The 25,502-nt window shown below is 39.6% G+C and overlaps 1 protein-coding gene across 1 annotated transcript in view; it reads right to left on the bottom strand.

The window, feature by feature from the left end:
• Positions 1-25,502, bottom strand: part of mpped1 (metallophosphoesterase domain containing 1) — a 53,030-nt gene that overhangs the window by 9,980 nt on the left and 17,548 nt on the right. Inside the window, exon 4 of the mRNA XM_053508830.1 lies at positions 23,671-23,896. Coding sequence (XP_053364805.1) covers positions 23,671-23,896 — 226 coding nt within the window. The remainder of the gene's footprint in view (positions 1-23,670; positions 23,897-25,502) is intronic.

Below are 25,502 nucleotides of genomic sequence, written 5' to 3' on the forward strand. Positions count from 1 at the left end.
ACATACCCAGCATGGGTACTGCATCATTTTGCAACAACATGCCATCCCATCTGGTTTGCACCATCATAGTTTGGGACCATCATTTGTTTTGCAACAGGACAATGCCCCCTGAGACACCTCTAGGTTATGTACTGTAGGAGCAATTTGTCCAAGAATAAAAGTGATGGAGTGCTGAATCAGATGACCTGGCCTCCACAATCACCTGATCTAAATACAATTGAGATGGTTTGGAATGAGCGGAGAGTAAAGAAAAAGCAGCCAACAAGAACTCAACCACCTCTGGAAACACCTTCCTCATGAGGCTGACTAAGAGAAGGCTAGAAGAGTGCAAAGCTGTTATTAAAGCAAAAGGTGGCGACTTTTTTAGATTGAAAATCTAAAACATATTCTGGGTTATTTAATACAGTTTTGTTGACTGCATGATTTCATATTTGTTTTGTCATCATTTTAATGCCTTATGTATTAACATACAATGTTGAAAACAATAAAAAATAAAGATAACATATTGAATAAGAAAGCGACTGGTATAAAGTACATAAAGCACAAACAGTGTTCCTAAGAAGGTTCTGTCTCCGCTACATGAAAATGTACAGGTTAATATCCTTAATAAGTTTGATAAAAGTGCTGATACTGGAGACTCATGAAATCTTCTCCATATTAACCACATGTAGTGGTTCCACCATATAAATTGTTATTAGAGAAGGGGTAACGTATTAAAACATTAAAACACATTCATCAAAAACAGCTGGAACTACAATTAAAACTGCTGTTATAAAAAAGACTAAGCTCTTTTGACTAATCAAAATGATTTATGTTTATTAATGCATTATAAAACACCAATGTGGGTGTCTTTCAAATAAAGTGTGCCCAAACATCTGAAGCGCTATGAATTCCATTACAATAATTTACACCTGACATCTTTAAGCATTCAAAATGACATGGCATACTAAGTACACATATATTTAAATACAGTATGACTGTCTGTATTTCTGAAAGTGAAAAACAGAGAGACTTTCTGAATCCATACCGGATTCATCCGACATTCCTCCGCAGATGAATAGCGAAAGTAATATTCGTAAGCACATGAAAAAAACAAACGTTGATCGGAAAAACAGACATCAGCAAAAACGGAGTGAGTGATTGAGTGAGCGAGAAAGGAAAAGAGAAACCTTTCCAATATGTTGCTTACACAATCCAGGAAAAGATTTCACCGACTAATTTATAAGCAACAGACTGGGAGGGCTTTTTGAGTTAATGTGATTTCTTCCAGGCCAAAGGGTCACCCCAACACATATAAATCACTTAAACAACACACGGAGCTGTCAACAAGCACAAAGTTTCAAAAAAAAAAAATCTAGTGTTTTTATAATTAGTTTTTTATTTGTTGAGGTGGGAAAAAAAGAGCTCGCAACAGCTGTTTGCTTTTGCCGTCCTGTCTCTGATGGTAATCCCACAAGCTGTAGCGTGAGGAGGAAATGCAGAAAAATAAAAATAAATATTAAAAACTGTCCTAATTTGTACTATTTTAAAGTTTATAAACTGATAAACAAGTGAACCAGAGGTGATGTTTAAGATTTAACATTTAAGTTTTAGGTTACAACTTAAGGTTACACATACAGTAACAGGTGCGCCGCCCACAAATACTGTATTCTTTAATCGCTAATGTGAGCGTTTACGTTGCACTTAAAGCTTTTCATATTTTGCAATATTACGAACCCATTTTTATGCTGTAACAAATCAGTTAATGAAAAAACAACAGAATTTGGTTTCGCATATTCATTTAGCTCTAGTACTCGAAGGAAACACATTTGGTTGCAATTACAGCTTCTGGGATATGTCTCTCTCAGCTTTGCACATCTGGATCCTGACATCTCTGCCTGGTCTTTGTGACAGAATTGCCCAAGCTCTGTCAGACAACCCAGAGAACAGCAATTTTAAAGTCTTTCCTCTGAGTCTTAATCAGATTGAGGTCTGGACTTGACTGATTGGGATGTTCTAACCCTAAATTCCTTGGACCACTTCAGTGGAGCTTTGGCAGGATATTTCTTTGGCTTGTTAAATCCTGTTGAAAGGTGAAACTCCTGCCCTATCTCCTGCAGACTTGAATGGGTTTTCTCTTAACATCGGCATGTATTAGATATGTGTGCTTAACCCTGACTAATTTGATAATAAGCCAAGCCACACATACAGTATCTGCTATCATCCAAATGAAGATAGGTTCTCTTATGAGTCTGGTTCCTCTCAAGGTTTCTTCCTTTCTCAGGGGGGTTTTCCTTGCCAGCTCTGTCCCGGCTTACTCATCAGGATAATTATAAATTATTTTTTTATATATAATAATTTTTTTATTCTGTGGAACTGCATGGTGAAAATGGCCATTGTTAAAAGCGCAATACAAATCAAATTTTCACGTTTGTACGTACTGTACAAGGGAATTTGTTTTGGTGACAGAGCTTCCTGAAAAGACAAAATATACAACAGAAAGAAAAAAAAAACTGTTTACAATAAACGGAGTAGGATGTGGGGTTTATTAAATGCATTTATTTAATAAAACCCAACATAAAAACATTATTATGCTACCAGCAGCATGCTTCACGGTAGGGTGATATTTAAAAGCATATCGTATGCATATCGTACTGTGTATGACTGTGTATGTGACTAATAAAATTTGAATTTGAATTTACAGTGGATGTATTTTTTTTCTTCATTTTTTCCTAATGGATTTCATTACAGGATATTATTTATAAAACTAATTGATACTTTTTAGTACTTTTTCAAGCTCCTCCTACTTCACGATGTAGTTTCGTTAGGTAGAATATGTTCTCTAACAATGATTTATTTTATTTGTCTTAATTTTATTTAAGATCAGGTGAGAATAATCATACAAAGGGGAAATCCATTAATTACATGACTTCTAATGGCAAGCGATCAAACACGACTTTACGCAAAAAAAAAGAATACTTCTGTAAGACATTGTTAAGGCTGATGCATTCTTATTACTTATCATACCAGATTGTTTAACTTAAATATTAAAAGATACTAATGGAAGAAAAACACTAGCTTCTGGTTCTTCAGCTTTAAGCTTGTTCACACAAGGAGGGGGGGAAAACACATTATGAGAAAATCTTGATTTAAAAAATATGTTTTGAAGGAATTTTGAATGTACTGTAATCGCAGACCATAAGTGAGTGTATTCAGTTTGACTTCAGTACAGAATTGGAGGGAGATAAGATGAGGACTAAGGAAGACAGATGAGAAAAAGCCAAGGCTGAATGAGAATGAGAAGGAAAAAAAAAAAGACATAGAGAAAGCACAAAGTACGTAACTACAGGCGAAGTATGTAACTATTTATCACCATCACCTCTTGGTGAATCAATTAAAGATGCCAGTGGGACCATGACCCTAATTACAATGTGGAGATCTGTGTAGGTGTGTGTCCATGCTTAGAAACTGCACACATGTGAGGGAGTTATTAGAGAAATGTTTAGCCTCTGACACTCTGAAGCGGGATGGGAGAGGTTGTGAGAGTCTGCAAGGCAAAGCTGTCATTTTTCACAAGACTTTGAACAACTACTTTATTGAAGTGTTTCGCACACACACACACACACACACACAGCAGCTCATTAAGCCTGTCTGATTCAATTAACAGTTTACAGGTCACATGATCAGCTAGGGAATTGCACGAGACCGGCGACCTCCAAACACGCACACACAGATACGTTGCGAGTTAAGTTTGTGTTGTTACCTCCACAGCTGTAAAACATGCAAAGCGGAGCACGAATAACTATTTGGAACTGGAATGCTTCCCAAAAATAATAAAAATTATACTGTACATATAAAAACTTAAAGCTTGGCATTATAAGAAAACCTGGTGCTTTTAATAGTACATTTTAATCCACTCATAACCATGTTTAGTTATTCTGCGCAAACAAAAGTCCCGGTTTGGCTTGAACGCCCCCTGTATTATGAGACTATACAATAAAAATGTATTAATCCTTTGCTAACTCGGTATCGACGCTGTACAGTTACAATTCTCTCCAAACGTATTGTGGAATCAAGGCCAATCCTTTTCTTTTCGCGATAAACTGAAGGCATTTAGGTTTGAGATCAAAAGATGTCTATCAATAATAGATCAGAATTCCAGCTTTTGTTCGGACCCACCCTTGTTGGGGTGATCAAAAGTACTGGAACGCGTGTGTGACATATGTTCCTTGTTGCCGCCGCCGACGGACTGACTGGGTTTGAGGCTTGGGTTTGCATTTGTTGTTAAACGCGATAAACGCGAGATGTACTGTAGACTGTATCATGTTATTGCTTTGTGTTACCCTGAAGCTGAGTTGCGTTACATCCGGATGCCGAGTGTGTGCAGGTTGCTGTTAATGAGAGAGAAGGCAGCGGTCCGCTCACACACCGCTCTCAGTCTGATCCCAGCACAGCAGGAGAGCCCGGCTCATCTACGCTCCTCAGCCAACGCAGCCATGCTACACACACAGTGCATTAAACCCACACTGAGGTGCACAGACATGCACACGCACACACACACTGAGCGACACACAACCTCTGACAGAGGGACAGAACCCCTGGACTGCACAACATATCAGTCTCACACACTCGGAGGATTAAACCATGCCACTGCCAACACATGCATATATGATACTGTGTGTGTGTGTGTGTGTGTGTCTTGGGGGGGTGTAAAATACAGAAAGAGAAGTTGGTGTAAGTGTTCCATGTCTCAGTGGCTGTGTGTTTTTACCCCCCTCCCCATCCCGCTCCTCTCTCTGGGTTAAAGCGTGGCAGATTTGGGACATTTGGTCCACAGCGTGACTTACACAACACTCAGCAGGTTCAAGACTACTGGCAGTGGTGTACTGCATGAGGCATGCGTGCGTGCGCACACACATACACACACACACACACACACACACGCTTGTCTTACTCTTATTGTTAAAAACATGAACGTTATTATTACTGCAGCTGATTAATGCTGTTACATCGAACTCTAACTCTGACTTTTCCCCCAGTAACACAACTTCACACACCAAAGAAATAACACAACAACACTATAGCGATATTACACAATGCAATATAACAAAGGATGAACACATCACAATTCAGCAACACCAGAACACAACAAAGTAACACAACTCAATAAAGCGAAGAACAAGTCCACGAAATATTAACACAACTCAATATAACAAAGAAAAACATCACAGTCCAGCAAAACTATAATGCAACAAAAAAACACACACATTATTAACACAATACCACATAGCAAACTCAACACACAAAAGAAACAACACAACTCTGAAACACAACATTGAAATAACAGCTTTCAGCACAAAAAAAAACACAACTTAACTACACAATAACTAAACTAATTACTGTCGCACACAGCACAGGAAAGAAATAACACAACACAATATCAAAACAACACAACGCAACATAGCAGAGCTCACACACAGGTCCACAATTCAATAACACAACACAATGTCAAAACAAAAGAACTCACATCTTGGCAACACAATAACGCAACAAAACACAACTCATTATTATAATATTAAAATATCAAACTCAACTCACACCAAGCAGTAACACAAAACAACTCACCATAAAATAACACAACACAACTCTCTGAGAAATAGCACAACACAACTCACCAAGAAATATTACAACAAGACTCTCAGAGAAATAACACACCCCACCAAGCAGTAACACAACACAACTCACCATAAAATAACACAACACAACTCTCAGAGAAAAAACACAACACAACTCACCATAAAATAACACAACACAACTCTCTGAGAAAAAACACAACTCAACTCACCATAAAATAACACAACACAACTCTCAGAGAAATAACACAACACAACTCACCGAGAAATAACACAACTCACCGAGAAATAACACAACACAACTCTCAGACAAATAACACAACACAACTCACCGAGAAATAACACAACTCACCGAGAAATAACACAACACAACTCTCAGACAAATAACACAACACAACTCACCGAGAAATAACACAACACAACTCACTGAAAAATAACACAACACAACTCACTGAAAAATAACACAACACAACTCTCAGAGAAATAAAACAACACAACTCACCGAAAAATAACACAACACAACTCTCAGAGAAATAACACAACACAACTCTCAGAGAAATAACACAACACAACTCACCGAGAAATAACAAAACTCAGCAACATATTTAACTAACTTTACACAACACATTACTGAAAAAAACACACTAGTAACAACACACACCAGCAACACAAGATCATACAACACAACTTAATACAGCAAAGAAAAAAACAACACGATTAAATATAATAACGCAACTGAACATCACAACACATTTCACACACAATATGTACAAAGCAGAAGCACAAAGAAATTAAACATCTTGGTATAGAATAGAAATAATAACACAAGTCAACAACACAACATTTAAATAACACAACACCACTTTAATACAGAACAGAAACGCAAAATTACAAAACACAAAACTCAGCAACTGTTAACGATGCGACTGGAATTCGTCCATTTAACTCAACAACACAATATCAGCACAACACAACCTGAAAGGGGAAAGAAATACAGTAACACAACAGTAGGCAGGGAGGCTTTTGGTGTAACTGTATGTGTAGGTTGAATAGCACATCAAATGTGTCATTAAAGGAAATTAAACTCTCTCTCACTCCCTCTGTGTGTGTGTGTGTGTGTGTGTGTGTGTGTATACAAACTTCACTCTGACTGAAATAATGCAAAATCAAAGCAGCAGCATCAAGACACTTACTAACAGCTTTAATCTGATTACTCCCTACAAACATCACAACTAAACACACTTCTCCGACAAGTCACTAAAGCTGTCACACAAGTAAACTAACGCGGACAGTCTCACAACGACGCACAATAATTACACAACATTGTTACGTGTTCTCTGTGCACCGCTTCTGACAAAAAATAGGTTTTAATTTCATTTGAAGCAAGTCTGTCTTTCTGTAGTTTCTTTTGTAGTGCTGTGAGCTCACACTAAAGAGAAGGGGAAAAACAAAGGCTTCACACACACACACACACACACACACACACAAAATTCATTTCCATTCCATACAAAAAATTCCGAGGTCTGTTTAATTAAATTTAAATATTTGTGGGAGATATTAGTGGGATATTGACGCTTTTCCTGTTTGCATACGAATCTAAATGAAGTCCGGTAATTAAGTTCAGACCTGCGGGTGGAAACGGATTACCACGAATCAACAAAACTGACGTGCTTTCACAAGATTGGATCGCTTTTAGATTTAAGTCATTGTAACTATTATGTCTCATCCATAACCTCGAACTGAAAATCAGGAAAAAAGAAATAAAAAATGGATTTAGCATTAAAATGTCTGTAAATGATAATCACGGCTGTTTCCTTTCAAAAAGAAAAATCTGATCACTTACTCAAACTTTACGCCAATATTTTCAGCACACAGTAATGGTACACTTTTTTCCACATAATGCATTTAAAATCTGTATTCATTTAGACGCATAAATATTTTAATCAGGTTTGTACAATCTCATAAGAAATGTACATAACACCTCCTGCGATGGTGATTTAAACTGCAATATATAACTATTATTTGTACCATTTTGTATTCAAACATTTTATGGACGCTAACAGCAAATAACTGGTCTCATTATGAGGACGTTAGCCAATATTTATCTGTCACCTCAAAAATATTGAAAAGAACTGAAGAAATACTCAAACTGCTGACAAACTCCACATAGATTCCAGACTGTGTGTGTACAGTGTAATACCTGTAATAAGATGCAGCCCTTTGTGAGTAAATAATCGCACAGGTCCATATCATGATTAAAATGTATGTGATTACTTTAGGTCATTCCAATCTGAACGGTTTCCGTATCTCCGTCCTGAAGTGTTTTATTCATCTTATATCACAGCACCTACAGAATGGACCGGGGTATGAAATTAATTTTATTTCTTTTTAGCCGACTATACAAACATGAAAACCTGTCTGAAGCCTCCCCCGTCGACACACACTGACGGGACTTCCGTATAAGCGTTTATTTTTCCGGTCATTGACCAGAAAATGACGGTCCTGTGCCACTCTAGTTTTAAGGGTTAATCTTCTTGTTTTGTTTTTTTTAAAGCAGACTGCATTTACCATGTGGAACTGTGTGTCTCTGCAGAGCATGCATGACCGTCAGTACGCACTTCTTATTCTTTTCACAGCTTCAGGCTTCTTACTGCCTCTCGTAAACAGGTACAGGAGCGGGAGAACCAGAGGGAACTCTCACCTACAGTCGTGGTTAATCTATCATGCGTACCATCGTTCTATTATTATAATAATGAATACTCATTATTAATTCGGGTGATTTACAGTGAGGGTTCTCATACAACATGCATCAGTGAGGATGAACCCTACCTGACCTGAGAAAAGTGAAGCTGGATATCAGTGTCTCTTTGAACTGCTGCTTATGCTGCTGCTATCCGCCTCTTCCGCATGCATGAGCTCACAGACACACGTGATTGGCTGGAGTCGATCTTAACCCTCCTGACCAGACCAATTCCTCCCATGTTAATACTCAGCAAAACCAGGAATGTGTCCTGGACTAAGAGCAGTGTGCTAGCTCAGACTCACATAGTGTGTATGTGTGTGTGTGTGTGTGTGTGTGCGGAGTTTGGACAGCACTCAGTGTTTTCCGATACTGCTTCATTACACCAGAGCTGGACAGGCCGAAACCAGCAGTGACAAACCCATGTGTGCAATGAGACATCTGCCCACACAGCCTGACACCTCACACACACACACACACTCTCACACACACACACATACATACACACGGCTGGGCATACAGCAGACTCCACAACAGCTGTGTGGACTCTCACTCATCAACAGGAACATTCACAGCACTGATTAATATCATGAGCCAAGAGTACTCTCTCTCTCTCTCACACACACACACACACACACACACACACGCACACACACACGCACGCACAAGGTCTTATATACAAGCCTGAATCCTACATAGGTGTTCTGCGGCTCGTTTCAGTGTTTGCTTTACTATCCCGCTGTGTTTTCTTAAACAGATATTTAAAGAGAACATTCTGTTATTCAGTCAATAAAAATGTCAGCGGCCTCATGAATAATAGCTGCTGCGAGATTTTCCATTCCTTTTGAAAATCAAGCCTTCATACACGCCAACAAAAGGCCCTCGATGGACATCTGCACTCTCAAAGCGTCCATCTGTGTGTATGATACACCGACACACTTACAACTACCATCGCTACCCCTTCTGACTTCAGTCTTTTACTGAGTTAATCACGGTGATTAGTCCTTAGCGGGGGCCGATAAACGCACCCTCGCGTCACCCGCGAAGACGTGCTCAGACGTTTGGCTTGGAGTGTAAACGATACAGACAGAAACTTAGCGAGGAGAGGAGAACGGAAAAATATCAGAGCCTTATTTTGATTGATGGAGGAGGAAAAGATCGAACGAAACCGCAGCGCTGTAGAACGCTCCTTTCTGATTGGTTAAGGTGTTGATTATTCACCGTCGTTACTTTGAACCCTGATAATGCTAGATCAAAGTAAGTGTAAACTGTTTACACTCTGTTTGTGGGTGTGTGTAATCTCTCTCAATCACATCAACAGTAGCGAATCACAGGTGTTTCTGAGCGAGGGTGGGTAGCATTTTCCTTCAAGTGTGTTCCACTGCCCTGTGATGCAATCAAGTGGCTGGTTTCAGAGTCATTAATGTTTAAGAATGTTCAAGTCTGAAACGCTGGCCTCCCAGGAATTCCTGGAATGGCCCAAACATATGCAATGGGTTTGGAGCGAGGTCAGAACTGCATGGCAATATCTCCCAGTGGAGTTCCTGTAACGTGCAAGTGGTGTTGATAAGTGATTGCATGTTCCTCTTCTGCAAGCCGGCGACAAGATATCTGTCAGTTTACAAGGATCAGGCGTTCCACCCACTGAATGTTCACAGAAACGATCGCAGTGGGCTCCTCAGCCGTGATCGTCATTCACAGACGTACGTCCTTCTTTAAACCGTTTGCACCGTTCAAACGTTCTACTGCGGCTAAGAGTCTCGTCACCGTACCGTGCTTTAAGTCTCCTGTAAATGTCAATCGCTTTTACGCCTTCATTCACGAGAAATTTCATCATGAGGTTTGAATTGCACGCCCCTCGCATTAAAAAGCCCTCTAAATTTAATCCTCCGCATTTGATTTTATTAAAAACAAGCACCATGCTAGACTCCACACGTGCAGAGTGGGAGAAAGAGAAAGAGGAGAGAGACTACAGTGAGATGGAAACGCAAGCGACGTGCCACAAAAATAGTCCTTTTGTTAATCTGTCTTCGTCTCTTCCCGTATTTCCTTTCTCTCACCCACTCGCTCGCTCAGTCGCTCATGCCCACTCTGTGTCTGCTGATGCACTGTAATAAAGTTTGATGTCAAAAAGAGACAACCTAATCGCCGCCTTCACTCTTCCTCCTCCAGTTGCCCCCCAAACCCCTCCCCCGCCCCCAACCCCCCCCCCCCATCAATTTTGGATGAGGCCGAAGCTGTAATTTCAGATTCTGGAGAGTGTGAAAGTGGTAGACGCCGACATGTGTCTCTGTGTGTCTCCGAGTGTGTGTGTGTGTGTGTGTGTGTGTGCACCAGTGATTGACTGAAAGGTTTATCTGAGACTAAGATGCAGATTGCAGACAGTTGGAGTTTGTCAAATATAAAAGACTGTTTGCCTTCAACATGCAATCTCACACATATGCTCACACACACCTTATGAAAAAAAATAAATAAATAAATACGAAAAAACATTCACCAAGTTAGAGCCATACAAATTGCACTTGATAACACCTCATACAACGTGTGCAAAAGTTCACGGAAAGCAACTTCGAAATTCTTCTTTTTTGTAACAAGGCCACAGAAATGTACGTGTATTTCGTGTAAAATGTTTTACAACCAGCGATATTTTCATAATAATTATAAAGTAATTTCATTTCAGATTTGCTTTTTGTTGCTAATTTATCACCTTATAACTGATCGCCACGGTTATAATTATGTGATTATAACCATTAGGGGTTAGGGTTAATAAGAGCAATGGTGTACACATCCTAGGCTATGGGGCACTGACAACATTTTAAACACGTTATACAGAAAATATTTATTAAAATGCATGATACTTCAACTTTTTTTTTTAGATATACTATTCATCACATTTTACTTGCATCGGCCCAACAGCGCCCTGATGGTGTGGGATCAAAGCCTTCTCTGTTTTAAAATGACAATCAGGGTGATCACATGGTGTCTCAGTACTTAACACTCACAGTTTACACACTCACGGTTAGGGGTTTGGATCTCACCACCAGTCTCATGACAGTGGAGGTGGCATGTTCTCCCGGTGCTTTTGGGTTTCCTCTGGGCAATCTGGTTTTCTCCCACAAACTGCCTGCAGTGTACATATAACTGGCGTGTGTGTGTGTGTGTGTCTGTGTGTTTGGGCCCTGTGATGGGTTGACAAGCAGTACTTTGGGATAGGCTCCAGGCCCACTGTGATAGGATAAGCTATAAAGTATGGATAATAGATGGATCAGGGGACTTGTGTAACATGCGGCAACCGACACAAGACACTAGTGTGTAAACTTTTTTTTGGGCCATCCCAAAAGAGTCTGAAAACTGGAACAGCCACAAGAACAAAGTTACAGAGAGGTGATGGTGAAAAAACTGTGATAACGGGATAAATCAAGGTCTGAACCTCCCGCTCTAACACGGAGCAGGTGAACGCATTAAGGGTGACCAGTGACGGGACGGAGCTGGAGACAGGACTAAAGCTGTCAGAGCTGCAGCTGTCTGTGTGTGCTCAAGTGTATCTTTCATTTTATCGTACTGTCCAGTATTTCTTCCATTCCACTGAAGTGCCAAGTAGATTTTTTGGAGGAAATCTATTTTATAGAAGAAATGCCTCTACCATTAGAGCGAAACCGAACTGTACAAGACTGAAAATTCTCCAGACATTTTACTTAACAAAGGCTTCCTTGTCTGGTTCTATGTCTCTATCTTCATTCTGTGTCTTTCAGAGGGACTATAAGAGCACAGGGAGACGAGTGGGACTCCAAGCGACACATTGCGCACTACTAATGAGCTCCCACTGGAAGGCCTCAAACACACGCATGCTTTATAATTATGTTGCCAATACGTTAAGGCAGGTACAGTGGTACAGTACATGTTGTGGCAGAGAGGTACGATGCATCTGCTGCCAGAAACAACTCGGGAGAAGAGCAATGGGAACGAGGGAGAGGGGAAAAATGTGATCGGGGAATAGATGTGATGTGGAAGGATGGCGAAGGAAGGACAGAGAGAGCAAAAGCACAAATGAAGAACCAGATGTCACTCCAATTCGCTAACAGCCTCGGATAGAACTAATGTGGGAAGAGTATGTGTGATTATGTGTGTGTGTGTGTGTGTGTGTGTGTGTGTGTGTGCGTTGTTTATGCCACTGCCAGGCCCCTCAAGTCTGAACTGTGAGGAGCAGGTGCAGAATAACACCATCATGAGTGGCTGCTTCCGGATGTGTGTGTGTGGGTGTGTGTGTGTGTTTGTTAGCCAGCAAGAAAAAGTGTCATATGGTGATGCTTGGAGCGATACAAAACTATTGCCTTCTGGATGATAAGATGGAAGGGAGGGTGCGAGCCCTGGGGGCTTCTCCGAAAAAAGATAAAACTGGGTGTGGAGGTTCGCACTAACACACACACACACACACACTCACACAAACACACACACGGCTATTCCACACATAAGGAGTTTGTCCGGAAACTGGTTCTTGTTCATGGTGAGAAATTAACAACTGGTCCTGAAACATTACATAATCAGGCTTGAGAGTTAAATCTTGGGGTGTTAAGATACATTACGCATCTATAAACATTTAGACACAAGAACCACAAGAACCGCAGGATACATCAATGACTGAGATGGATTTTTTTTTTTTTTGTGAGCCACACTTTACAAAGCCAACATTTGGAATCATCCGTAGGCCCCCCCGCGCCCCATTTATGCATTTACACCTCTGCTTATATGTGAATTGGCTTTAAGTTCAGGTGAAATTCAACCACATTTGATCTGACCAAAGGACAATGCAGAGTAAAAAAAAAAAACATTTTCAAGGGATCAAAAACTGTTCATGCAGCTTCCAAGTTGTGCAACAGAAACATTTAAGCCGTATCGTCTAGACCAGGGGTAGGCAAGTTCGGTCACAAACCTGTTCAGCTCCACCTCTAATTAAACACACCTGAACAAGCTAATCAAGCTCTTCAGGAATACTAAGGCTGAACTGTACTGTACTGTAGGTGAGGGGTTTTCATTATTTTTTAGGTTTAGAGCTGAAATCTGCAGAACTGCATCTCTCTAGGACTGAATTGCCTACTCCTGGTCTATACAATCACAACAGAAGCAAATTTGGCTGCGCTGAGTGAATGGGACAGTCATACTGTCAATCACAGGCAAACAAAACTATCACAGGTATGTGGAAGAAGGCAGACAGAGCACCTCTCAGTCTCTTCAGGAGGGCTTCCTCCAGGTACTCTGGTTTTCTTCCCACAGTCCAAAGACGTGCAGATTCGGTTAAGTGGCGTTCCCAAATTGCCCCGTAGTGTGCAATGGATTGGCACTCTGTCCAGGGTGTACCCGCATTGTGCCGTAAGTCTCCAGTGATAGGCTCTAGGCCCCGTGACCAGGTACAGAAGATGTATCTAGGCTACATCAAGGCTATGCTGGGTGGCCGAGTGCGTCTTGTACAGAGGGTAAACATGTTGTCTATGCACAACTTTATAGCGCAGCATACAGTATGAAAGGTCAGAGTTCTGTCTGCTAACACCAACACCGCAAGATGCAGTTTAAACATTTATGATTGCTGCGATAACAGATTCTTAAATAATGATTAATCATCAAAACTAATGAGCAGCTTTCAGGACAGATGAAAGCTCTGCATTGTAATGCAGTTTCTGTGCATGTGTGTGTGTGTGGGGGGGGGGGGGGATTAAACATGACATTTTTTTTTATAATTTTTCATTGGCAGAACTCTAAATGCACAATAGTAATTGTCTTCCATGCCATAATTTCCTTTTTTGGTTTATAAAGAAACTGTACATAAGGAGAGAAAGCAAAGAAACAACAAAAAGAAAGAGGGATAAATAAATGTAAAAAAAAAAAAAAACACATTTGTGATGGAATGATAAAAAATTCACAGATGGACTTAGTGTTAGTAAAGTGTACCATGAAGTCAATCTGTAAAACTGCTGGACCCTTTTCCCCTTCTCTTCTTTATTTCTTTCCCACGGAGTGATTGTTGCCGTAGCAACTGTAGCAAATCTTCCCTTTCTCAAACAGATGTCCCATTTAGTTCGAAATTAGAATGTGTAAAAACCCAGGAGACTCAAATTATTTCAAAGTTCTTTGTTGGGGGAGAAAGGAAGTGAGGAAAAAAGAAAGGGAAGAGAGAGAGAGAAGGCATAGCGGTGGGAGGGAGAACGATAAGGGAGTATAAGAGGAGGGGAAGAATCGCAAGTTGCCTCCTCCTAGTTGTGAAAGTGTGTTTATTAGACCTTGATGTGGGACAGTGCTCACACCATCTAATGCCAAGGCAAAGCATCAGTTTTGTAGAGGTTAAAGACAGCAATGTGGCATATTCTATAAAAGCCAATGATGTCCACAAAATTTTAGATAAACTCACTGGCCACTTGCTAGTGGACCAGTGGATCTCCCGTTCCACCACATCCCAAAGCTTCTCTACTGGATTAGGATCTGGTGACTCTGAAGGCCATTTTAGTACAGCCATCCCACCACCTCCATCAGCCTGACCCGTTGGTCCAAGCTTTCATGTTGTTAGGCCAAATTCTAATCCTACCACCCCAATTTTGAGACTCATCAGACCAGGCAACGTTTTTCCAATCTTCTGTTGTCCAATTTAGGGGAATCCATGCGAACTGCAGCCTCAGTTCCCTGTTCTTTGGGATTGGCAATCAACGTGGACTTCCGCTGCTGCAGTCCATCTGCTTCAAGGTTTGACGTGTTGTGCGTTCAGAAATTCTCTTTGCGTCTCCTCTGACCTCTAGCATCAACAAGGTATTTCCGCCCAGAGAACTCCCGTTTGCTGGATATTTCCACTTTCACAGACCATTCTCTGGAGATGGTTGTGCGTGAAAATCCCAGTAGAGCAGAAGTTTGGGAAATACTCAGACCAGCCACCACCAATCATGCCACGTTTAAAGTCACTTAAACCATCTGGCCAGGAGGCAGAGCTGTGAATTACAGTATGTTTAGACTAGCAAGTTCATTTAAGTACATTTTGGGACACTGCAAATTTAAATTCAATATGATATGACATGTTTATTTTTTTACTTTATTTTTCTGCTTCCCAAGCAACTACTGTATATTACTTAAAGATTTTAAAGTTTTAGGAACGAATAGTAAATTTAATACAAAAAAATTATAAAAATTTCAATTTCAAGATTTAAATTACTTTTTTTTTATTCTTATCCTACAAAAAGCAATTATCTTTTTTTTCTGTAATCTTCTGGACCACTCTCCAGTCCAGTTCATGCCGAAATTGTGCTAACCTACAGTAGTAATGAGGAATAAGAAGTGATACACGTGCAAGACACAAAAGATGTAAGCAGTTTGCATTTTGTGTAGAGACTGTGATATATATATATAAGGAATTCATTAACGAAATGAAAGAATGTAACATTTAAAAGTTTACTCCGACAAAAAAGCTTCAATTGATTCTGAATTAAGAACTGACCCAACAATTAATTGAATAGATCAACAAAAGGCTGATTAAATTGCATAATCGATTAAACTTTACAGCACTACTAGGTGGAAATTGTCAGGCGATTAAACTGAGGAGAAAATGAGGGAAAAGTGCATTAGTAACTTAGTGCACAGGTAAAAGCATGTGATACAATAATATATTATATATATGTATATATTAAGTGTGATATTAAGCCCGTCCAAGCTGTAGTGTTTTAACAGTACAATTCTGTTATCATTATGAGTGACCAATCAGTAATCTCCACTATTTCAAGCACCGCCCACTGGACCTGATTCCTTGTACTTGGATGAGGGTGCTTTTACACATGGTGACGTTTTAAAACAGAAAACATGCTGTTCTATATCCTGATATGGGAAAAAAAAATGCTCTTATAATGTGCAAACTATAACCATAACAACACTCCTTCCAGTCGTAGCTAATATCTGCTAACATGGCTTAGCTTGCAATCTGATTTTTTTTTATCATTCATGCAGAAGAAATAATGCATGGCATCAATCTGGCATTGAGGAGGGTTCTTGCCTAGGCTTTATCTCCGGAGGCAGAAAATCATAAGAGGGATTTTTCTAAAAAGAAAATCAGGATGATTTATATAACGATTGTGTTTAAACAGTTGTGGGCGGAGATATTTCTGGTGCCACCCACATATCCTTGTTTTGCACTCTTGGTTAAGAACCAAATTCAGCTCAGGTAATTATAATAGTTCTCACTTGGCGATGAAGGGAATCTCTACACCAGCTCGATGCAGGGCAGGCCATAATAAGCAGAAAATAACTAACATTACATCATAAATAAGGGAGAAATAATAAAAATAAGAATAATACACTTTAAGGTTTAAAGAGCAATTTTCATATGTACATGTAAAGGCTTAAAAGGACGTACAATTAGGTAATTAAAATTGTGCACAGGATAAATTAACATATGATGTTTTAGATAATTTAAACTACCTTTAATATGAGGAAGTGTATCTACTTTTTTTATTATAAACCAAATATTTTCTAATAGAAATCTTCTCTTTTAAGTCATTTCAAGCTTTGGATTTTCTTATTTAACTAGCTAATAATCAGCTTTTTTGATAAATAAATATTAGAAAATAATAAAATGATCAGCCAACAAAATGAAACTATTTTAGAAATTTTATAACTTGATATTAGTAAATATGTATATATTTTTAAATATTAGTAAAAAACATATTTTTAAATGATAAATATGAATTATATTAATCACTAGATCAATTTGACAATATTAATAATATTTTAAGATATTTTGACTTTAAAATCATTTTATTTTTTATAATAAATTTTGCCATTAACAAAATAAAACAATTGTTGTTGGTCTTTCGGCTGCTCCCGGCAAGAGGTCACCACAGCGGAATATCCAGTCCGCACACAAGAAATAAAACAATTAAAAGCCTAAAATCATATAAAATAAATTTAAAAATATAAATTCAATTGTAAATACAAAAAAAATAAAATAAACAGAAGAAGCATTTTAAAGTTAATGACACATTTGAATAAAGCCCTGGATAATCCTCTCCTCAGTAATATTCTCCTGCTTGTGTTTGAGGGATGTGTGTATTTTGGCATGGCTAGGGGGCGCTCCACATGTGCACTCTCCACACTGTGACAGCTGTTAATTGAGTGCGGCCCCCTGTGGCCGGCCCTACATAGTCGAAGCAGCAAGTTCGCTCCCCGAGGAGAAACCCGGTCTCCGCCGTGCTAATCTCTCGCCTCGTCCCAATTCGCACTCCGCATTAAAGCGCACCTTAATTAATTCACCAAGGCACACAGGCAAGGTCAAGCAATGAAACGCACACCTCTCACACCTCCCAAAAAACAAAATCTAACCAAAAACCCACAACAACTACAACAAACAGCCTGATCGTTACACGTCGCTCATCTCATCTGACCATCTTCATCATTCCTCTCCTCCCTCCTCATCAATCCCTCCAATCAAGGGTGTTCATTAGCAGTGTAGAGCATGTGGCCTTCAGCAACGAGGAGCCGTGACTCATCAAACACACAAGATTTAAGAAGAAAGGGGACTCTTTTGTTTCTTCATTCTTTCATGCTGCCTCTCTTTTGCAATTTTTTAAAAAGAGGCATCTCTATAATTGGGACGCTACAGAGGGGAAGCAAATTCTCAATAATTAAAAAATCTAATTACGGAGTCTTTTGCATGTCTGCCGTTAATTATTTCTCGTGGAGTCACTGCGTAGCTGACACGTCTTCGATTTTTTATTTTCATGTGGAAAAAACAGCGCTTCTCTCTCCACTCTGCCTTTTTCCCTCCACTATCCGCGGCTTACTGCGTGACGGGCTCCTCAAAGCCTTCATCAACATCATTTAGATGAACATTTTCAAATAACAGTTATACACACACAACAGCATAACAGCACAACAGCCACCGAGCGGATTCAGGGAGCGCGGAGAGCTACAGTGCACGCTTCATCAGTCTTTGTCCAAATTCGGCACGTGTTGTGCTCAGCAGAAATCGCTGAGCCCCCTGCCATGTTCAAACCAGCTCAGTGCCTAGAGACAAATGGAGAGGGAAAAGAGGGGGACAGAGGGAGGGAGGGTGTGGGGGGGATGAGACGAGGCAACTGATCAGTGACAAACTTGGACTACTAATTTCTCCGCTCGACATCCTGTTAAATCAATCCGTCCAAAACTATCTCACCGCGCCACGCAGGGTCAGCTCGTACTGAACCACAGGCATGAAATCTGTTAGCTTTACAACACAACACCGCGCTGCTGAATTCTTCCTCCTGATTGGTCAGAATGTGCTGATAATATCTTCTAACAGCAGCCCTGATTCTCTAGTGCTGGATTTTACTCAAATCACAGCTTTATATAGGACTTATAATGCGCTATTGTTGCTATAGTAACTCGTTTTGTACAGACGACACAACAAAAAAATAGGTAGAGGGAGGAGCTGCCGATTCGATTTGTATTGTGTTGCGATTGTTAGTATTATGATGTCATAACTATTTCAAAACAGACACTGTGCTCCACAAGGTGCTCCACCTGTAGGATAATAGAGGAACTGCAGTGTTTTACCACTTTAAATACAAACAAATGTAAATTAGAAAAATATATATTTTTGAGAAAATTTTACGATACATGAATTACTACACAAAAGAATGGCACTATGTTACTGAATCAATTTCCCTCTCATACAATCTGTAAAATGCTATGATAATGTTTTTTGTTAGCAAGCGTTTATTTAACATGTATGGAAGGAGTCTCCAGTGTCAGCTCTCTGTAGCAGCCAGCGAACATCAACGCTTTCAGGAGTTTACTTTTTATGGTTACTCACTAACATGATAATGTCAAGAGAGAGAACACAGAGGCTGGAGAACACGGAACAGTTTTAATCACTCGCAATGTAATTTTTAAAAAATTTGATCAAATGGTGCAGCCCGAGCATCATACGATTATGACAGGAGTCTAAACCAGAACATTATTTTTTTGTATTGTATTATAAGTATTGTGCTCACATTTTTTATATTTACGTTTACTTACTGTCTGAAAGCTAGACGTTCCATTTCATATAAGATTTGTGTTAAATGACAGTCTCATAATTATGATGAGTAACTCCAAGTGAGTGTGTGTGTGTATGGGGGGAGGGGGGGGATCTAATTGGTTTGTTTAAGCCCGAGCCTATACAATTATTGAAAAAAAAATGTTTTGTTTTGTTTTTAAACACATGCTGGAGACCCGTCTGAATGTCTAAACATGACTAAAAAGTGAATTTTGTATAATAGGTTCCTTTTAATGTAAATTTTACATATATATTACAGAATTGCATAAAATGTTTTCCGAAAGTTTAGAGAACATGTATGTATTCGGGTTTGGTTTAAAAGATATAATATGAAAATCCAATGTAGTACATGAAAAGTGGGATTGATTCTGACAGCCTTGGTAAACACACACACTCACACACACACACACATATAGACCTGAAACAACCTCAAATGGTGTGTGTGTGTGTGTATGTGTGTGTGTGTGTGTGTGTGTGTGTGTGTGTGTGTGTGCGTGTGTGTGTAAAAGGTTGTGATGTCTCTACAGAAGATTCCAGAAGGCATGGCTATCTTTAATACACCACTTACACCAACATCAGATTGTCTTTAGTCTCACCCCCTTACACACACACACGCATAGACACCCAGACACACACACACACACGTTTCTGTGGGATGACAAATGACTTGTAAACTTGCATTAGCGTCAGCAGAACAGAAAAACGCGGCACATGTTTCCCCCATGCTGTCCCTTTCATTCCAGAATCACCGCATGACAAATAGTCGAGATTTAGTGGAAAATGCAGTGTGCCAGGATCTCATTTAGTCCACTAAACAACTCAGTGTGTGTGTCTGTGTATGTATGTGTGTGTGTGTGTGTGTGTGCAGTGTGCATCTTCTACAACAAAGACAAACACGAGACAGACATGGGGATCACTGACCTCGTAGTCTGACAGAAGACAGAAGATTGACAGGAGTGAAGAAGGAAGAAAAGACGTGATGGATGGCGTAGTTGTCAAAAGTGAGGCGTGAGAGAGGAACAGGATGGAGAACAGAGAGAGAGCGAGGGATCAGATTCAGATATGTGCACCTTTGATGGAGGGATGAAGCAAGAGAAAAGATCTGGAATTATGGATGAGAGGATAAAGAGATAAAACATAGATGGAGCTGATGCTCAGATCAGAGGCAGCCGTCACCCGCGGCAACATGGGCTTGGTCCAGAAAGCCCTCTTTTTTTTTTTTGGCGGAACAACATCACCATGGAGACCAGTGCTGCTCCATCCCGCGCCGAGGAGAGACACGTCCGGCATGGAGTGACGAAAAAAAATAATAATACTGATGGTATGAAAGGATGTAAAGCAAACTGAACACACACACACACACACACACACACACACTGAGCTGGTGACTTTGTGACACATTTAAGTTGTTCAAATCAAGTTGTGTGACAAAGACAATGGCATGCACATGCACACGCACACACACGCTTCTTCACTTGAAATGAATGCTATGCTAGACTTAAACGTAACCCTTACCTTAACCTTAGTTAAGAAAACTTTTTCATTACTATTATTAGTATTATTATTATTATTATTTTATTATTATTTTTATTTAAACCTGCCTTCTTGTACCGAAGCCTCTCCACAAGTTCACTTCTGTCAGATTTTCCTATCATTCTGAGGACCAAGAAATAAACCCAAGCACACACTTTTATCAAATTCGTGTTTTTTTTATAAAACAAGTCTGCATACACACTCCTTCACCTACACAACAAGCAACCAAGCAAACTCTGAAAACCAATTATCCGACACAAGGGACCGATACGTCCCACGCCAGGCATCAATACACAGCCCTGAGGGAGAAGAAACGCACCCCACCCGCACACACGCACACACCCATGCCCACATAGGTTTGGCTTCTTTTCTCCTTTCTCCTTTCGTCTCGCCATTGTACGTGGTAATGCCTAAGTCTTCTTACAAGCAATTACATTCCCTAAGTGGGAGGAAAGTAGCACAATGAGACAGTGTGTGTCTGATCAGGAGGAAATACAGCCTTGGACGCAGAGGGATGCCAGCAGAAGTGTTAACGAGAGACAGACAATGGGGGAACTGGGAAGAGATGGAGCAAAAATAGAGGCGGACTTGAGGGGGAAGGGAACACAGAGCAACATATGGTGACAAACAGACAAGGGGGAGACGGGAAGAGAGAGAGAGAGAGAGAGAGAGAGAGAGAGAGGCAAACGTCCCACTTCTCACTGGAGTCGCACCCCTTCCGACTCAGTGTTGTTTGGAGTTTGGCCGCTGTAAGAGCACATGTAATGCAGGAACACTATTACATTCCTGTATCAAGTCTCAAGGGGCAGTTTGGAATAGTCAAGGCCATATACAGGTATATCACAAGTCCATCCAGCGGAATGATGACCAGAAGACTGCATTGTCATGACACACACACACACATACACACACACACAACAGCAAAATAATACATTTAAAACCCTGACATGAGTAATGCTCTGTTTTAAACAAACACATTGCTGCCTCTATCATCTTGTTTTTTTTTTTTTTAAATATGTACATAATATAATAAACTCTTCACCTGTAAGTTCTACATCTGTTAATGATCCAGAAAACATAATTTATCGGCAGTTAATGGACCTCTAGCTGTTTTGTTCATTTGCAATTCCGCCATAATGTGCTGTAACGCTGGCGAAGTGTTGAGCTTTCACTATTTTACTACAACAACGTATATCGCTTTAAAACCACAGTACTGCCAAAGTCTTGCCTTTTCCTATTTCTACACAATATCAGGCCTGCCATTACAGTAATCCCAGCTGTATCTCAAATCACTGGTTTATATCACACTAATTAATGTGTTTATTCTGATACGTTATCAGTTCTATATATGTATAAAAAAAAACAGCTCATTTAGAGGCTCGTCATAAATGAAGCTTAATGATACAGCTGACGTACAGTAGGATAGGGTCACGTATCGTGTGCTGAAAGTATCGCAAAATCATCTAACAAAAAGATAACTAACTCACTGTATAATAAAGTGTGGAATATCTCATTGAATTATTGTACACTATACTAAAAAAATGAATAAGAGAATGATTGTATTGTGTAAAACCCCAGGCTCTGAGACTCTGCAGGAAGACTTGAGATGCAGTAGGAAGTTCAGATGTTCAGGCCGCGCTTTTTTTCGCACTTAAAAGAAAAAAGAAAAAAACACAAACAGCAAAGCAACAGGAAACAGGTCCATAGCCTCATGACGAGATGCGAGAACACAAACAGCAATAACCAGGAAAACAGTACTGTACACTGTAAATTACTGACTGTTTACCTCCACAGTGGTGTGTCTGATGTATCGCTTTCTTGGTAAAGATCAACATTTAAAATTCAAAGTGTGGTTTCTACTGAATGCATATCGCTTTCACATCATCGTAAAAGTTTTAAAATGCTTTGTGCACCTATTAAAAGTCTGGGTAATACCAGGCTAAAAATCTTTTAATTAAATAACCATTTTAATTTAATTGAAAAATGTATTTAATATTTGTGGAAAGAGTTTGCAGTGTAAAAGTCAGGACGTTTTCTGCTTGAAGAACTTGTTTTGGAGACGTTCAACATACAGTGGAACCTTGGCATACAGTATGAGTGCCCTCCCTAACAAATTTTCACCTTAAGAATTTACATTTCGCAATTTCATCATACAAATGACGAATCTAACTTCCACCTACATCCAGAATCCATTTAAAACTTTAGAAGAGTCAACCCACGACCCATTGCCTTCATCTACCAACTACCAACCATGACTACATCATTTTTCTCATATTTTTTTGTTATATTGGTAAAAGTTTCGAGCGTCTGGATCGGATTATCTGCATTTACATTATTTCTTATAGGAAAATTCATATCACAAAGTTTGACTTTAAGAACTCGCCTCCAGAACGAATTCAGTTCATTTACTGATGTTCCGCTGTAATTAAACGTCATGATAAATGGGGAAAAGGCATGAAATTTCATTTAAGAATAAATAAATAAAATAATATGTAAAATAATAATCTTTGGGGTGGTACCTTAACTTTGCTTCATTGCACACGTCTCATCATGTTTTACTCTGATAGATTACAAAATACATCTCTATCACAGGAAAATTACGTTTCTTATCACATGGTGAATGCATTGATCTTGTATGGCTGGCATAAAGTGGGCACAGATACCTGACACAGTCTGCCAGGGTAACATCTCAAGATATGGCAAAAAGACATAGACGTGAGACAGACAGAAAACTGGAGACTCACCACGGTGAGCCGTAGATGCGGAAACCTCTAACGGTAACGTCTGAGTCCTGCAGGTAGATGCAGTTGGTGAGCAGCGACTGAACGTTCTCGTAGTTTTCAGGCTTCAGCTTGGAGGCGGACGGAAAGTAGTAGAAGTCCTGCTTGATCAGATCAGCCATGAACTCTTGATCGAAGGTCAGCTCATGGTTTCCTGCTATCACGATCTTTATCTCATAAGGTAGAGTGCCTACAGAGAGAGAACATGGAAGGAGAAACATTCTGGTGAAAAATTTTTATGTGACATTTAATAAGATCAACTGTCAACTTTTAATTTTTCTACTTGTATAAATAACCTGACAGTTATGTAGTGTATGATTATAAAAAAAACTAGGCTGTGGCCTTAATGAGAGTGTATTATGTGGCTGAGATAATGTGTGTGAAAGTGTGGCTCCTGAACCTGATTGTGTTTACATGGGCCAATTTTAAAAGATATGCCCCAGATCACCAGATCTGCAGAACAGTGAAATCAAAATAAAAATAGGCTTTTTAAAATAATTTCGACTAGTGGAATAGAAGAAGAAGAAGAAGCCTTTATTTGTCAAATATACTTCACAGCATAATGAAATCCGTTCCTCTGCCTGGGGAATCGAATCCCTGACCTTCTGGAGAGTTACACAGAGCCTAAACTCTTTGAGCCTTAACTCTTTGAGCCTTCACTGCCCTTAAAAAGAAAAAGAAAATAAAAAATACAGTGTTGGGAAACACATAACTAGGTAAGTAGTTACTCTGCATAGGAGAAACACAAAGCCAGATATTGAGTTCCACCCATCCATCTATGAATCTGTTTAGGCCAATGATGATCATTGTATTTATTCTCATTTTTACACCCATCGTAAAACCTCCAGTTATTATTCACACCTCAGACACTTTGGGAATGGCGATTAACCTAATCTGCATCTCTTTGGACTATGGAAGGAACCAGAGTACCCGGAAACAACCCACCAAGCATGGGGAGAACGGACCCTAAGGTGGGAATCGAACCTTCGACCCTGGAAGTGCAAGCTCAGACGCTAAACACTAAGCCACCATGCCACCTTAGATATTGTGTTAAGTTGCAAAATTGTGGTTTCAGCTGTCAAAGGAAAAAAAATCTCACGTTATTGACAATACTGGTACAACACCAGCAACGTATTTATCTCTTTCTGCAATAATATCTTCCCCAATGCAGTAACAAATGTTAGATACTAATAAATAGCAAACACCTCATCATTTGAAAGTGATTTCTTTATAGTCATTGCTAATACTGTAGTTACTCTTAAACTCTGGTTAAACCCCATGAAAAAAACTAGTTTAATCACCAAAACTCTGCCAACTTATCGGCTAGAGGCCAAAACGTGATTCATTTTAACTGGTCTTGCTTAAATCACCTTTTTAGGTTTATCTTTAAATATACAACGTTAACCCTAAATAATTTCAAGATACTAGAACCTACAAAGCGTACTAGACCAGTCAAAAATTTGTATACATTAATTTATCTCAAACCCATTTTAATAAAACCATATGGAAGAAATCAATGCTTCATTATATAACGAACCCTGTAACCTTAACTACAGTCAGAGCTGCTGTTACAGAAAACTAAACAACGCCTTCTTAGCGATCGGGTTTTGAGCGCCATGAGAAAAAGAGGAATGAACGAGTGCAAGCTCAGATGGTTTACAAAAGGATGTAAATCATCAGTAAACCCTCATGAACAGCATGGCCAGATTACACGTTGCTAAAAATACTTTTAAAGCCTGTAGGGCTGGGAGGTAGTTTTATGGACAGGTGTGTTAAAGATTTACCAAAAGAAAGAG

This window comes from Clarias gariepinus, chromosome 12 (genome assembly GCF_024256425.1).
Source record: "Clarias gariepinus isolate MV-2021 ecotype Netherlands chromosome 12, CGAR_prim_01v2, whole genome shotgun sequence".
Classification (NCBI taxonomy): Eukaryota; Metazoa; Chordata; class Actinopteri; order Siluriformes; family Clariidae; genus Clarias; species Clarias gariepinus.